The sequence below is a fragment of the Pseudophryne corroboree genome, chromosome 9 (assembly GCF_028390025.1).
Source record: "Pseudophryne corroboree isolate aPseCor3 chromosome 9, aPseCor3.hap2, whole genome shotgun sequence".
NCBI classification, from domain to species: Eukaryota; Metazoa; Chordata; class Amphibia; order Anura; family Myobatrachidae; genus Pseudophryne; species Pseudophryne corroboree.
In genome coordinates, this window is record NC_086452.1 from 10,071,179 (window position 1) to 10,088,967 (window position 17,789).

The window sequence follows — 17,789 nt, forward strand, 5'->3', positions numbered from 1 at the left end:
ACGTCTCCTCTGGGTAATGGCGCCTGGTACAGCGGATACATATGGCAGGAGGGTGCAGGTTACTGGGGAGACGCAGGAACAGGATAATGTCTCCTCTGGGTAATGGTGTCTGGTACAGCGGATACATATGGCAGGAGGGAGCAGGTTACTGGGGAGACACAGGGACAGGATAACGTCTCCTCTGGGTAATGGCGCCTGGTACAGCGGATACATATGGCAGGAGGGTGCAGGTTACTGGGGAGACACAGGGACAGGATAACGTCTCCTCTGGGTAATGGCGTCTGGTACAGCGGATACATATGGCAGGAGGGTGCAGGTTACTGGGGAGACACAGGGACAGGATAACGTCTCCTCTGGGTAATGGCGCCTGGTACAGCGGATACATATGGCAGGAGGGTGCAGGTTACTGGGGAGACGCAGGGACAGGATAACGTCTCCTCTGGGTAATGGTGCCTGGTACAGCGGATACATATGGCAGAAGGGTGCAGGTTACTGGGGAGACGCAGGGACAGGATAATGTCTCCTCTGGATAATGGCGTCTGGTACAGCGGATACATACGGCAGGAGGGTGCAGGTTACTGGGGAGACACAGGGACATGATAACGTCTCCTCTGGGTAATGGTGTCTGGTACAGCGGATACATATGGCAGGAGGGTGCAGGTTACTGAGGAGACACAGGGACAGGATAACGTCTCCTCTGGGTAATGGCGTCTGGTACAGCGGATACATACGGCAGGAGGGTGCAGGTTACTGGGGAGACGCAGGGACAGGATAACGTCTCCTCTGGGTAATGGCGTCTGGTACAGCGGATACATATGGCAGAAGGGTGCAGGTTACTGAGGAGACGCAGGGACAGGATAACGTCTCCTCTGGGTAATGGCGTCTGGTACAGTGGATACATATGGCAGGAGGGTGCAGGATACTGGGGAGACACAGGGACAGGATAACGTCTCCTCTGGGTAATGGCGTCTGGTACAGCGGATACATATGGCAGGAGGGTGCAGGTTACTGGGGAGACGCAGGGACAGGATAATGTCTCCTCTGGGTAATGGTGTCTGGTACAGCGGATACATACGGCAGGAGGGTGCAGGTTACTGGGGAGACACAGGGACAGGATAACGTCTCCTCTGGGTAATGGTGCATGGTACAGCGGATACATATGGCAGGAGGGTGCAGGTTACTGGGGAGACACAGGGACAGGATAACGTCTCCTCTGGGTAATGGCGTCTAGTACAGCGGATACATATGGCAGGAGGGTGCAGGTTACTGGGGAGACGCAGGGACAGGATAACGTCTCTGGGTAATGGCGTCTGGTACAGCGGATACATATGGCAGGAGGGTGCAGGTTACTGGGGAGACACAGGGACAGGATAACGTCTCCTCTGGGTAATGGCGTCTGGTACAGCGGATACATATGGCAGGAGGGTGCAGGTTAATGAGACACAGGGACAGGATAAGGTCTCCTCTGGGTAATGGCGTCTGGTACAGCGGATACATACGGCAGGAGTGTGTAGGTAACTGAGGAGACGCAGGGACAGGATAACGTCTCCTCTGGGTAATGGTGTCTGGTACAGCGGATACATATGGCAGGAGGGTGCAGGTTACTGGGGAGACGCAGGGACAGGATAACGTCTCCTCTGGGTAATGGCGTCTGGTACAGCGGATACATACGGCAGGAGGGTGCAGGTTACTGGGGAGACGCAGGGACAGGATAACGTCTCCTCTGGGTAATGGCGTCTGGTACAGCGGATACATATGGCAGGAGGGTGCAGGTTACTGGGGAGACACAGGGACAGGATAACGTCTCCTCTGGGTAATGGCGTCTGGTACAGCGGATACATATGGCAGGAGGGTGCAGGTTACTGGGGAGACACAGGGATAGGATAACGTCTCCTCTGGGTAATGGTGCCTGGTACAGCGGATACATATGGCAGGAGGGTGCAGGATACTGGGGAGACGCAGAGACAGGATAACGTCTCCTCTGGGTAATGGCGCCTGGTACAGCGGATACATATGGCAGGAGGGTGCAGGTTACTGGGGAGACGCAGGGACAGGATAATGTCTCCTCTGGGTAATGGCGTCTGGTACAGCAGATACATATGGCAGGAGGGTGCAGGTTACTGGGGAGACGCAGGGACAGGATAACGTCTCCTCTGGGTAATGGCGTCTGGTACAGCGGATACATATGGCAGGAGGGTGCAGGTTACTGGGGAGACACAGGGACAGGATAACGTCTCCTCTGGGTAATGGTGCATGGTACAGCGGATACATATGGCAGGAGGGTGCAGGTTACTGGGGAGACGCAGGGACAGGATAACGTCTCCTCTGGGTAATGGTGTCTGGTACAGCGGATACATATACGGCAGGAGGGTGCAGGTTACTGGGGAGACACAGGGACAGGATAACGTCTCCTCTGGGTAATGGCGTCTGGTACAGCGGATACATATGGCAGGAGGGTGCAGGTTACTGGGGAGACACAGGGACAGGATAACGTCTCCTCTGGGTAATGGCGCCAGGTACAGCGGATACATATGGCAGGAGCGTGCAGGTTACTGGGGAGACACAGGGACAGGACAACGTCTCCTCTGGGTAATGGCGCCTGGTACAGCGGATACATATGGCAGGAGGGTGCAGGTTACTGGGGAGACGCAGGGACAGGATAACGTCTCCTCTGGGTAATGGCGCCTGGTACAGCAGATACATATGGCAGGAGGGTGCAGGTTACTGGGGAGACACAGGGACAGGATAACGTCTCCTCTAGGTAATGGTGTCTGGTACAGAGGATACATATGGCAGGAGGGTGCAGGTTACTGGGGAGACGCAGGGATAGGATAACGTCTCCTCTGGGTAATGGTGCCTGGTACAGCGGATACATATGGCAGCAGGGTGCAGGTTACTGGGGAGACGCAGGGACAGGATAACGTCTCCTCTGGGTAATGGTGCCTGGTACAGTGGATACATATGGCAGGAGGGTGCAGGTTACTGGGGAGACGCAGGGATAGGATAACGTCTCCTCTGGGTAATGGTGCCTGGTACAGCGGATACATATGGCAGGAGGGTGCAGGTTACTGGGGAGACGCAGGGACAGGATAACGTCTCCTCTGGGTAATGGCGCCTGGTACAGCAGATACATATGGCAGGAGGGTGCAGGTGACTGGGGAGACACAGGGACAGGATAACGTCTCCTCTGGGTAATGGCGTCTGGTACAGCGGATACATATGGCAGGAGGGTGCAGGTGACTGGGGAGACACAGGGACAGGATAACGTCTCCTCTGGGTAATGGTATCTGGTACAGCGGATACATATGGCAGGAGGGTGCAGGTTACTGGGGAGACACAGGGACAGGATAACGTCTCCTCTGGGTAATGGTGTCTGGTACAGCGGATACATATGGCAGGAGGGTGCAGGTTACTGGGGAGACACAGGGACAGGATAACGTCTCCTCTGGGTAATGGCGCCTGGTACAGCGGATACATATGGCAGGAGGGTGCAGGTTACTGGGGAGACGCAGGGATAGGATAACGTCTCCTCTGGGTAATGCTGCCTGGTACAGCGGATACATATGGCAGGAGGGTGCAGGTTACTGGGGAGACACAGGGACAGGATAACGTCTCCTCTGGGTAATGGCGTCTGGTACAGCGGATACATATGGCAGGAGGGTGCAGGTTACTGGGGAGACACAGGGACAGGATAACGTCTCCTCTGGCTAATGGCGCCTGGTACAGCGGATACATATGGCAGGAGGGTGCAGGTTACTGGGGAGACACAGGGACAGGATAACGTCTCCTCTGGGTAATGGCGCCTGGTACAGCGGATACATACGGCAGGAGGGTGCAGGTTACTGGGGAGACACAGGGACAGGATAACGTCTCCTCTGGGTAATGGCGCCTGGTACAGCGGATACATATGGCAGGAGGGTGCAGGTTACTGGGGAGACACAGGGACAGGATAACGTCTCCTCTGGGTAATGGCGCCTGGTACAGCGGATACATATGGCAGGAGGGTGCAGGTTACTGGGGAGACACAGGGACAGGATAACGTCTCCTCTGGGTAATGGCGTCTGGTACAGCGGATACATACGGCAGGAGGGTGCAGGTTACTGGGGAGACACAGGGAAAGGATAACGTCTCCTCTGGGTAATGTTGTCTGGTACAGCGGATACATATGGCAGGAGGGTGCAGGTTACTGGGGAGACGCAGGGACAGGATAACGTCTCCTCTGGGTAATGGCGCCAGGTACAGCGGATACATATGGCAGGAGGATGCAGGTGACTGGGGAGACACAGGGATAGGATAACGTCTCCTCTGGGTAATGGCGTCTGGTACAGCCGATACATATGGCAGGAGGGTGCAGGTTACTGGGGAGACACAGGGACAGGATAACGTCTCCTCTGGGTAATGGCGTCTGGTACAGAGGATACATATGGCAGGAGGGTGCAGGTTACTGGGGAGACACAGGGACAGGATAACGTCTCCTCTGGGTAATGGTGTCTGGTACAGCGGATACATATGGCAGGAGGGTGCAGGTTACTGGGGAGACACAGGGACAGGATAACGTCTCCTCTGGGTAATGGCGCCTGGTACAGCGGATACATATGGCAGGAGGGTGCAGGTTACTGGGGAGACGCAGGGACAGGATAACGTCTCCTCTGGGTAATGGCGTCTGGTACAGCGGATACATACGGCAGGAGGGTGCAGGTTACTGGGGAGACACAGGGACAGGATAACGTCTCCTCTGGGTAATAGCGTCTGGTACAGCGGATACATACGGCAGGAGGGTGCAGGTTACTGGGGAGACACAGGGACAGGATAACGTCTCCTCTGGGTAATGGTGTCTGGTACAGCGGATACATACGGCAGGAGGGTGCAGGTTACTGGGGAGACACAGGGACAGGATAACGTCTCCTCTGGGTAATGGTGCCAGGTACAGCGGATACATATGGCAGGAGGGTGCAGGTTACTGGGGAGACACAGGGACAGGATAACGTTTCCTCTGGGTAATGGCGCCTTGTACAGCGGATACATATGGCAGGAGGGTGCAGGTTACTGGGGAGACACAGGGACAGGATAACGTCTCCTCTGGGTAATGGCGCCTGGTACAGCGGATACATATGGCAGGAGGGTGCAGGTTACTGGGGAGACACAGGGACAGGATAACGTCTCCTCTAGGTAATGGTGTCTGGTACAGAGGATACATATGGCAGGAGGGTGCAGGTTACTGGGGAGACGCAGGGACAGGATAACGTCTCCTCTGGGTAATGGTGCCTGGTACAGTGGATACATATGGCAGGAGGGTGCAGGTTACTGGGGAGACGCAGGGATAGGATAACGTCTCCTCTGGGTAATGGTGTCTGGTACAGCGGATACATATGGCAGGAGGATGCAGGTGACTGGGGAGACGTAGGGACAGGATAACGTCTCCTCTGGGTAATGGTGCCCGGTATAGCGGATACATATGGCAGGAGGGTGCAGGTTACTGGGGAGACACAGGGACAGGATAACGTCTCCTCTGGGTAATGGTGCCCGGTATAGCGGATACATATGGCAGGAGGGTGCAGGTTACTGGGGAGACACAGGGACAGGATAACGTCTCCTCTGGGTAATGGTGCCCGGTATAGCGGATACATATGGCAGGAGGGTGCAGGTTACTGGGGAGACACAGGGACAGGATAACGTCTCCTCTGGGTAATGGCGTCTGGTACAGAGGATACATATGGCAGGAGGGTGCAGGTTACTGGGGAGACACAGGGACAGGATAACGTCTCCTCTGGGTAATGGTGTCTGGTACAGCGGATACATATGGCAGGAGGGTGCAGGTTACTGGGGAGACACAGGGACAGGATAACGTCTCCTCTGGGTAATGGCGCCTGGTACAGCGGATACATATGGCAGGAGGGTGCAGGTTACTGGGGAGACACAGGGACAGGATAACGTCTCCTCTGGGTAATGGCGCCTGGTACAGCGGATACATATGGCAGGAGGGTGCAGGTTACTGGGGAGACACAGGGACAGGATAACGTCTCCTCTAGGTAATGGTGTCTGGTACAGAGGATACATATGGCAGGAGGGTGCAGGTTACTGGGGAGACGCAGGGATAGGATAAGGTCTCCTCTGGGTAATGGTGCCTGGTACAGCGGATACATATGGCAGGAGGGTGCAGGTTACTGGGGAGACGCAGGGACAGGATAACGTCTCCTCTGGGTAATGGTGCATGGTACAGCGGATACATATGGCAGGAGGGTGCAGGTTACTGGGGAGACGCAGGGATAGGATAACGTCTCCTCTGGCTAATGGTGCCTGGTACAGCGGATACATATGGCAGGAGGGTGCAGGTTACTGGGGAGACGCAGGGACAGGATAACGTCTCCTCTGGGTAATGGTGCCTGGTACAGCGGATACATATGGCAGGAGGGTGCAGGTTACTGGGGAGACACAGGGACAGGATAACGTCTCCTCTGGGTAATGGCGCCTGGTACAGCGGATACATATGGCAGGAGGGTGCAGGTTACTGGGGAGACGCAGGGATAGGATAACGTTTCCTCTGGGTAATGGCGCCTGGTACAGCGGATACATATGGCAGGAGGGTGCAGGTTACTGGGGAGACACAGGGACAGGATAACGTCTCCTCTGGGTAATGGCGCCTGGTACAGCGGATACATATGGCAGGAGGGTGCAGGTTACTGGGGAGACACAGGGACAGGATAACGTCTCCTCTGGGTAATGGCGTCTGGTACAGCGGATACATATGGCAGGAGGGTGCAGGTTACTGGGGAGACACAGGGACAGGATAACGTCTCCTCTGGGTAATGTTGTCTGGTACAGCGGATACATATGGCAGGAGGGTGCAGGTTACTGGGGAGACGCAGGGACAGGATAACGTCTCCTCTGGGTAATGGCGCCTGGTACAGCGGATACATATGGCAGGAGGGTGCAGGTGACTGGAGAGACACAGGGACAGGATAACGTCTCCTCTGGGTAATGGCGTCTGGTACAGAGGATACATATGGCAGGAGGGTGCAGGTTACTGGGGAGACACAGGGACAGGATAACGTCTCCTCTGGGTAATGGCGCCTGGTACAGCGGATACATATGGCAGGAGGGTGCAGGTTACTGGGGAGACACAGGGACAGGATAACGTCTCCTCTAGGTAATGGTGTCTGGTACAGAGGATACATATGGCAGGAGGGTGCAGGTTACTGGGGAGACGCAGGGACAGGATAACGTCTCCTCTGGGTAATGGTGCCTGGTACAGTGGATACATATGGCAGGAGGGTGCAGGTTACTGGGGTGACGCAGGGACAGGATAACGTCTCCTCTGGGTAATGGTGTCTGGTACAGCGGATACATATGGCAGGAGGGTGCAGGTTACTGGGGAGACGCAGGGACAGGATAACGTCTCCTCTGGGTAATGGTGTCTGGTACAGCGGATACATATGGCAGGAGGGTGCAGGTTACTGGGGAGACGCAGGGACAGGATAACGTCTCCTCTGGGTAATGGCGTCTGGTACAGCGGATACATAAGGCAGGAGGGTGCAGGTTACTGGGGAGACACAGGGACAGGATAACGTCTCCTCTGGGTAATGGCGTCTGGTACAGCGGATACATATGGCAGGAGGGTGCAGGTTACTGGGGAGACACAGGGACAGGATAACGTCTCCTCTGGGTAATGGCGTCTGGTACAGCGGATACATATGGCAGGAGGGTGCAGGTTACTGGGGAGACACAGGGACAGGATAACGTCTCCTCTGGGTAATGGCGTCTGGTACAGCGGATACATATGGCAGGAGGGTGCAGGTTACTGGGGAGACACAGGGACAGGATAACGTCTCCTCTGGGTAATGTTGTCTGGTACAGCGGATATATATGGCAGGAGGGTGCAGGTGACTGGGGAGACACAGGGATAGGATAACGTCTCCTCTGGGTAATGGTGCCTGGTACAGCGGATACATATGGCAGGAGGGTGCAGGTTACTGGGGAGACACAGGGACAGGATAACGTCTCCTCTGGGTAATGGTGTCTGGTACAGCGGATACATATGGCAAGAGGGTGCAGGTTACTGGGGAGACGCAGGGACAGGATAACGTCTCCTCTGGGTAATGGTGTCTGGTACAGCGGATACATATGGCAGGAGGGTGCAGGTTACTGGGGAGACACAGGGACAGGATAACGTCTCCTCTGGGTAATGGCGTCTGGTACAGTGGATACATATGGCAGGAGGGTGCAGGTTACTGGGGAGACGCAGGGACAGGATAACGTCTCCTCTGGGTAATGGCGTCTGGTACAGCGGATACATATGGCAGGAGGGTGCAGGTTACTGGGGAGACACAGGGACAGGATAACGTCTCCTCTGGGTAATGGCGTCTGGTACAGCGGATACATATGGCAGGAGGGTGCAGGTTACTGGGGAGACACAGGGACAGGATAACGTCTCCTCTGGGTAATGGTGCCTGGTACAGCGGATACATATGGCAGGAGGGTGCAGGTTACTGGGGAGACGCAGGGACAGGATAACGTCTCCTCTGGGTAATGGCGTCTGGTACAGCGGATACATATGGCAGGAGGGTGCAGGTTACTGGAGAGACACAGGGACAGGATAACGTCTCCTCTGGGTAATGGCGTCTGGTACAGCGGATACATACGGTATCCCTGTTGCAGTTGTGTTATATTTGCAGACCTCTGTACATTTCCCCCATCATTTCCCTGCTACAAGGCCATGTCCCCAGGCAGCGGTAGTGGAGCCCCATGTGGAGACATTACATACAGCGTGGGCCCAGCTCTTACCTCATACAGGTCAGGCAGCCAGTGCACATCTGTTATCACACTCTTGTGTCCGTGTTCTATGGATGACACTGCGCAGTACCTCACACACTGCGGCTGGCTGGAGTGCTTGGGTTCCAGTGCGGTCTGTGGAGAAAACACAGACATTACCGTACAGTCGCGTCTCTGCGTCTTACTAACAGGATGCGGAAACTGCAGTAAGTAAATGTTACACTCCTACATGTGACGTCGGCAGTGCGTAGCCCTTGAAGTACGTCACATGACGTGCGCTGGCTTGGCGGGTATATAACGTGTGCGATAGGACGTATGTACACATATCACTCGTTGCTGTCATGGGTAAAAGGGGCTATTATTCGAGTAGAAGGGATGATTATCGGCTTTCAGGCCGAGGGCGGCGGTATCTCTGACACAGCGCAGTGTGCGACCTGTCCGCGTGCTGCTGCGATGAAGGAGTATCGTGGCTGGATAAATGGCACCATTGCGAATAACTGATGTGGAAACTGCGGAGCACCACGCGCCATTGATGTGAGAGGTGAACGTCGGCTACGACGGTGTGTGAGGACCCACCGACGCGTTACAGCGGAGCAGCTCACCGTCACAATGAACATGGGATGTGCTCAATGTGCTGCCAAGTTCCTGTGCATGCATGGTTCTGCTGACCGCACATGCACAGCGCCCATTGCTGGGGGAACCCTCTGCTGGCTAAGACTACGATGTGTAGCCCATAGCCTACAGCGGCTACTGCCATCTTCAGATGGCAGTGACCGCGGGGACCTATTCCAGAAGTTGATAAATCTGGCAGCATCGCATCCCCCATAGAAAGCTATATGCTGCCTGCCGGAATGGAGAGATCTCTCTGATATCTGCTGCGGCCCCTCTGTCATACAGTCAGGGGATGCTAAGTATTTGCCGTAACAAAAATATTCCCCCGAAAATGGGTATTTTCAGGGAATAAGCTGCAAATATTCAGTGACAAATGGGCCCCATAATAACATGAGTCACAGAAACACTGGGGGATCATTTGTTACAGATGTTATGAAAGCACCAAACGCCACATCCGGCATTAGGTAAGGACACAGCGCACGCCACATCCGGCATTAGGTAAGGACGCAGCGCAAGCCACATCCGGCATTAGGTAAGGACACAGCGCACGCCACATCTGGCATTAGGTAAGGACACAGCGCACGCCACATCCGGCATTAGGTAAGGACACAGCGCACGCCACATCCGGCATTAGGTAAGGACACAGCGCACGCCACATCCGGCATTAGGTAAGGACACAGCGCACGCCACATCCGGCATTAGGTAAGGACACTGCGCACGCCACATCCGGCATTAGGTAAGGACACAGCGCACGCCACATCCGGCATTAGGTAAGGACACAGCGCAAGCCACATCCGGCATTAGGTAAGGACACTGCGCACGCCACATCCGGCATTAGGTAAGGACACTGCGCACGCCACATCCGGCATTAGGTAAGGACACAGCGCAAGCCACATCCGGCATTAGGTAAGGACACAGCGCACGCCACATCCGGCATTAGGTAAGGACACTGCGCACGCCACATCCGGCATTAGGTAAGGACACAGCGCAGGCCACATCCGGCATTAGGTAAGGACACAGCGCAGGCCACATCCGGCATTAGGTAAGGACACAGCGCACGCCACATCCGGCATTAGGTAAGGACACTGCGCACGCCACATCCGGCATTAGGTAAGGACACTGCGCACGCCACATCCGGCATTAGGTAAGGACACAGCGCACGCCACATCCGGCATTAGGTAAGGACACAGCGCACGCCACATCCGGCATTAGGTAAGGTCACAGCGCACGCCACATCCGGCATTAGGTAAGGACACTGCGCACGCCACATCCGGCATTAGGTAAGGACACTGCGCACGCCACATCCGGCATTAGGTAAGGACACTGCGCACGCCACATCCGGCATTAGGTAAGGACGCAGCGCACGCCACATCCGGCATTAGGTAAGGACGCAGCGCAAGCCACATCCGGCATTAGGTAAGGACACAGCGCACGCCACATCCGGCATTAGGTAAGGACACAGCGCACGCCACATCCGGCATTAGGTAAGGACACAGCGCACGCCACATCCGGCATTAGGTAAGGACACAGCGCACGCCACATCCGGCATTAGGTAAGGACACAGCGCACGCCACATCCGGCATTAGGTAAGGACACAGCGCACGCCACATCCGGCATTAGGTAAGGACACTGCGCACGCCACATCCGGCATTAGGTAAGGACACTGCGCACGCCACATCCGGCATTAGGTAAGGACACTGCGCACGCCACATCCGGCATTAGGTAAGGACACTGCGCACGCCACATCCGGCATTAGGTAAGGACACTGCGCACGCCACATCCGGCATTAGGTAAGGACACTGCGCACGCCACATCCGGCATTAGGTAAGGACACTGCGCACGCCACATCCGGCATTAGGTAAGGACACTGCGCACGCCACATCCGGCATTAGGTAAGGACACAGCGCACGCCACATCCGGCATTAGGTAAGGACACTGCGCACGCCACATCCGGCATTAGGTAAGGACACTGCGCACGCCACATCCGGCATTAGGTAAGGACACTGCGCACGCCACATCCGGCATTAGGTAAGGACACTGCGCACGCCACATCCGGCATTAGGTAAGGACACTGCGCACGCCACATCCGGCATTAGGTAAGGACACAGCGCACGCCACATCCGGCATTAGGTAAGGACACAGCGCACGCCACATCCGGCATTAGGTAAGGACACAGCGCACGCCACATCCGGCATTAGGTAAGGACACAGCGCACGCCACATCCGGCATTAGGTAAGGACACCGCGCACGCCACATCCGGCATTAGGCAAGGACACAGCGCACGCCACATCCGGCATTAGGCAAGGACACAGCGCACGCCACATCCGGCATTAGGTAAGGACACAGCGCACGCCACATCCGGCATTAGGTAAGGACACAGCGCACGCCACATCCGGCATTAGGTAAGGACACAGCGCACGCCACATCCGGCATTAGGTAAGGACACAGCGCACGCCACATCCGGCATTAGGTAAGGACACTGCGCACGCCACATCCGGCATTAGGTAAGGACACTGCGCACGCCACATCCGGCATTAGGTAAGGACACAGCGCACGCCACATCCGGCATTAGGTAAGGACACTGCGCACGCCACATCCGGCATTAGGTAAGGACACTGCGCACGCCACATCCGGCATTAGGTAAGGACACAGCGCACGCCACATCCGGCATTAGGTAAGGACACAGCGCACGCCACATCCGGCATTAGGTAAGGACACTGCGCACGCCACATCCGGCATTAGGTAAGGACACAGCGCACGCCACATCCGGCATTAGGTAAGGACACTGCGCACGCCACATCCGGCATTAGGTAAGGACACTGCGCACGCCACATCCGGCATTAGGTAAGGACACTGCGCACGCCACATCCGGCATTAGGTAAGGACACAGCGCACGCCACATCCGGCATTAGGTAAGGACACAGCGCACGCCACATCCGGCATTAGGTAAGGACACTGCGCACGCCACATCCGGCATTAGGTAAGGACACTGCGCACGCCACATCCGGCATTAGGTAAGGACACTGCGCACGCCACATCCGGCATTAGGTAAGGACACTGCGCACGCCACATCCGGCATTAGGTAAGGACACTGCGCACGCCACATCCGGCATTAGGTAAGGACACAGCGCACGCCACATCCGGCATTAGGTAAGGACACCGCGCACGCCACATCCGGCATTAGGTAAGGACACAGCGCACGCCACATCCGGCATTAGGTAAGGACACAGCGCACGCCACATCCGGCATTAGGTAAGGACACCGCGCACGCCACATCCGGCATTAGGTAAGGTCACAGCGCACGCCACATCCGGCATTAGGTAAGGTCACAGCGCACGCCACATCTGCAGTATGGAGACCTCGCTGTGAGGAGAACCATCCCACGTATTACATTACATGCATGGCGAGTCACTGCTACTCTATGGGGTGATGTGAGAGAGGGTGAGACGTATCAAATGCGCTATAACCCGCGCTTTGCGACACTTACATCAAACGTCATCGTGTACGAGAGAAGACAACGCAGAGAAAATCACTTACCTACAGTATCTGCAAACACCTGACTATTGGACGGCGCACTTTCTGGCTTACCATTTATCACATATCGGCAGGCTAACATGCCGGTGTGTGCGCGGTGCAGCAGCAGCGTTTGCGGGAGTCCGTCTGCGCACGAGATCTTGTGATGTTTGCGAGATCTTGTGATGTTTGCGAGATCTTGCACATGTGCAGTGGGGACGGCCAGGAGGTAATCCGCAAGGCAGAGAGGTGCTGCCGGATTTCCACACATCGCCAGAAGGGGGAGGTTTCTCTTTTCTCCACTCCGGCGGCCAAGATGTTAGTACATATCTGCGTCACTGCGGCATGATAAGTGCTGCTAATATACATCTCTACTAATATGCTGTTTGAGCCCTTCCAGAGGTTCATAGAGGCCCAGGGAAACCCAAATTAAGAGGCTTCCCCACCCCGTATGTCTTAAAAAATGTTAAATGCATTTAAAATGTATTTTAAATTGATTTTCATGCTTAACTATTAGAATGTACAAATAAAATACTGTATACATACACTGAAGTACAGGACTAGTGGAGATTTCCAATCAGAAATGCTTTTCTAGCTTAGGCGCTAGGTTTGAACTATTATTACTTGGAAGTTGTCAAATAAGTAAATGTATAAATACTATATATAAAAAAATAAAGACAGGGCACAAAAACAATAGGTCAGAAAATTTGAATACGAATGTGTGGGACCCAGAATAACAGGCGCTTTATAATACAGACACAAAAATTATATGTATATATAGATATACTCAGCAACACGTCCCTGAAGTGTGCAGAAATGATGGAGCTTCAAATCACCGTGTAGGCGGACGTCTCCCCTTTTCTGAAGCAATTCTTTCCCCTCAGATTGATGTTAACATGGAAAAGAATGGTATGTATATATATATATGTGTAGTAATGTTTAAATAATAAATGAGTCTCTCTCAATACTATAAACATTTAACACAGCAAGGGCAATATTCATCCATCGATGAGGCGTACCCCAACTCACTTTCCAAACGAGAGAGAAAAGCCTATCAAGGTATCTTTTCTGGAATTAAAAATAGGGAAAGAGATGACACAGGGCGCCACAGAGTGTAATCTTAATGTTACATAAAACCATACGTCCCTTGCAATACTGAATCCAATCTTAGAAATGCAGAATGTCCACCTTATTCATTGACCAGGCATGTCAACGTGTATGCAGAGACAAAAGGGAAAAAAACGTCATGTGCAAAAAACTTTACATTTAATAACACCTAAGACGATTCACATAGGGGACTGGTTTTGACAGAACATATAGTATAATCACAGCCACATTTGGATCCACAGAACAATTACCAGAAAATTTGAGAACCATATAACAGTTCTCAAATAAGCTCTTAATCACCACGAGACCACCCGGGTATGGAAACTGGGAAATAACCTGGTCCTTGTTGTGCAGTGTCCACTGTGTGAAGCTGGTGAAAACGGCTAACGCGTTTCAACTCCTTCCTGGAGTCTTTTTCAAGTGCATAATGCACTTCACTTCCGCCTTCGAGACCGCGTCGCCATGGCAATGACGCGTCAGGTCTCTAGGCATACGTCATTTCCGCTTCTAGAGACAGCGTCGCCATGGCAACGGTGCGCGGTCTATCTTTTGCGGCCGAAATACCTAGATTTTTAAGAGCCCATGGTGTGCAGCTGATATGCTGACACCATTGGAGTATCAGCCTTTTCACCACAAGTACCTTATTCTGGTAGTTATTTATTGTTAATAAACACGGTATTAGATACTGTGCTGTGTACATGGTTGCCATGGGGATTCCTTTAATGAAAAGCTTGTAATTCATTCTTTTTGATGCTATTCTTCTTTTAACAACTTTGTTAAATGTTATAAAACATGTTGACAGACTTTGTTTTGTATTTTATATAATGGTTTTTTGTTGTTATGATAGAATGTCACTCAATGATGATGTCATAATTAAAGAAGTTTTGATTGGTCACTCTACATATAAATTACTGGTCCCTCCACTCTCTCAGTATGTCTTGATAAAGGCCTATGACAGGCCGAAACATGTTGACCAGCTGAGAGTGTGGACCTTCTACTATACCACCTAGGTACGAACTGTTATTGCTTTTAACAAACTTTTTTTTGCTTTTTGTGTATGTCCTGGACTTTATCTTTTTGTATGTTTTGGATGCATAAGCCACGCTGCTATAACATCTAATGGACTTTGCATACCTTTTTATTGCTTTTATTGTGCCCACCCCTTTTGTACGGGGCGTTTTTTAATAAAATATAAACTTCTTCATGTGGACATATCGTGATTCATATTCTTTTTGATGTCCCCTTTGGAATTTTTCACACATGAGGAAAATCAGTGCTAATTACTAATACATTTGACCATCGAAAGAAACCCAGATGTGTTTGAATACAATCTTTATTGCCGTGAGTAGGGTACGCCTTACATTCAACTTACAGAGAATGAAAGATACTTTTATGTGTTTCAACTACCCCCTTTCTGAGTTTCTGTGTGAGTGAGGTACGCTTATTTCCCTGGCAAAGAGGGTTCATCACCTAAACCTGTGGTTTCTGACACAGAGGTGGATAGAAAAGATACCTTGATAGGCTTTTCTCTCTCGTTTGGAAAGTGAGTTGGGGTACGCCTAATCGATGGATGAATATTGCCCTTGCTGTGTTAAATGTTTATAGTATTGAGAGAGACTCATTTATTATTTAAACATAACTACACATATATATAGACCATTCTTTTCCATGTTAACCTCAATCTGAGGGGAAAGAATTGCTTCAGAAAAGGGGAGATGTCCGCCCACACAGTGATTTGAAGCTCCATCATTTCTGCACACTTCAGGGACGTGTTGCTGAGTATATCTATATATACATATAGTTTTTGTGTCTGTATTATAAAGCGCCTGTTATTCTGGGTCCCACACATTCGTATTCAAATTTGTGCTATCTGAACTTTTTGGTGAGGTTCTGTTGTGGTGAACCGGCCTACGGGCTGCTCTTCTTTGCGCCATTTGCTAGGGATTCACAAATTCTCAGTTTTGAATAGGTCAGAAAATGTTGAGGCCCCCTGGCATTCGGAGGCCTGGGGAAATGTCCCCCCAGCCCCCCCCCCCCACCCCCTCTGGTAGGACCTGATGTTACCTGTTAGAAAGTGATTAAATACATGAAACTGTTGACAATGACTTACAGCACAGACCTACCTTTGGGCCGGCGTGTTTGGTGACACTGGTTTTAGCGGTTAGTTGCTCGCTGTATGCAGAGATGTCCCAGAGTACAACCTTGGTACAAAAATACACAATTACAATGCGGAAAGTCACCACACAATGCAAAGCTCTTGTTATTAGAGACATTGTATTTATATGGAGTGTAATGCCAGCAGGACCTTCCGCCCTCTCTGTGTGTCTGTTATTACCCAGTCTCACCTAACTACTGTTGTCACAAAGAAGCAGAATATGGTTCCCGACACTTGCTGCAAGTTACTATGGTTTACACCGGTTTCAAGCCGTGTCACAGCGGATGAAACCCTGTCTCACCGCAGGCTGGACCCAGGATACTACAGGGGCTTCTCCAGTGAGCCGGCACTCTATAGGGTATGAACGGGACCCAGGTTGGATGGCCCAGGTTACCCGTTCACACTGCCCTATAGCTGCTCAGATTGGATTCCCGGGTCACTGGACACAGGTTAACCACTTCACAATGAGCCATGATCCGGGTTAATACAGCAATAACCTGGATTTTTGCGGCAATGTGAAAGGGGTATTATACGTCTAACATCCCGACATATTCCACACGTCTATACATAAAGTGTCAGAAAGATAAAAGAAGTACATACGCTAACAGATCAGAGGAGCAGGGCACATATCTGCATCACATAACGCATAAGAGCATAGACAGATTAAGGGGGGATGCAGGGTATCCTGTACCCAGGCCCCCCTCTATCAAGGCCCTGTCCCCCAGCCAGAGAACACTGACATCATTAGCTCTCCCTATTGTGCAGCAGCAGAACCCGGCTTCCCGTATGTGAGTAGGACAGTATGCATTGCAGGCTAAGACACAGGAGTATCAGGTTAGAAACAAGAGATACTGATGGAGCTTCCTAACCAGAGGAGAGAGAGCTGTAATCCTGGATCCCAGCTTCTCCTCCTCCCGCCTGGGTGTCGGGGTCTTGTGTAACCTGTTATCTAATGAGAGCGTTCATGTCTAGAGAAAGACACACACACATAGCATCCTCCTGAGTCCTGTCCCAGTGTGTTAGTAGTACAGAGGCTGCTGCTATTGCATTTTTTGCAAGATAAATGATAGAAAAATAAAATCTATGTATATTTTAAGCTTAAATTGTCTTTTTTCCACTACAGGAAAACATTATAAAATAGTTGTCTCTCTATTAGGTGGAGATATAAACAGTACCCAGGCCTTATTAAACGATTACTTTAAATCTAATATACACCATTGGTTTATATTTAATATACACAATTCATACCTCCCAACATGAGCCATTCCAGGAGGGACAACATGCTCTCTACCTGGACTTCCTTCTTCATTTAGAATTGTAATCATTTTTGTTGAAATAACTTTTTTTTTTTTTATCAATGAAATAGTTTAACACATGATGCCAATCATATATTAATAGGTAAGTCCAGGTAGAGAGCATTTTGTCCCCCCCAGAATGGGACAAGTTGAGATGTATGCACAATGTAATATACACCCCTCTTCCACCAGGGCCCCCCTGTCCTAAGTGCCCCAGGGCCCCCCAAGGCTTAAACCAGTCCTGCATCAGAGAACTGTATTCATATCACAATCTACCTCTTTATTTAAGAATAATCAAAATCTGGCCCCAAATTCCCCTGGATTTACATACTATGCAA

The 17,789-nt window shown here is 52.1% G+C and overlaps 1 protein-coding gene across 3 annotated transcripts in view; it reads right to left on the minus strand.

Moving 5' to 3' along the window:
* Positions 1–17,789, minus strand: part of DNAI3 (dynein axonemal intermediate chain 3) — a 400,488-nt gene that overhangs the window by 234,128 nt on the left and 148,571 nt on the right. For all 3 annotated transcript variants that reach the window (XM_063938944.1, XM_063938942.1, XM_063938943.1), the window contains 2 exons: positions 16,125–16,202; positions 8,782–8,904 (listed from right to left, as the gene is read on the minus strand). In XM_063938944.1, the coding sequence (XP_063795014.1) occupies positions 8,782–8,904; positions 16,125–16,202 (201 nt within the window). The remainder of the gene's footprint in view (positions 1–8,781; positions 8,905–16,124; positions 16,203–17,789) is intronic.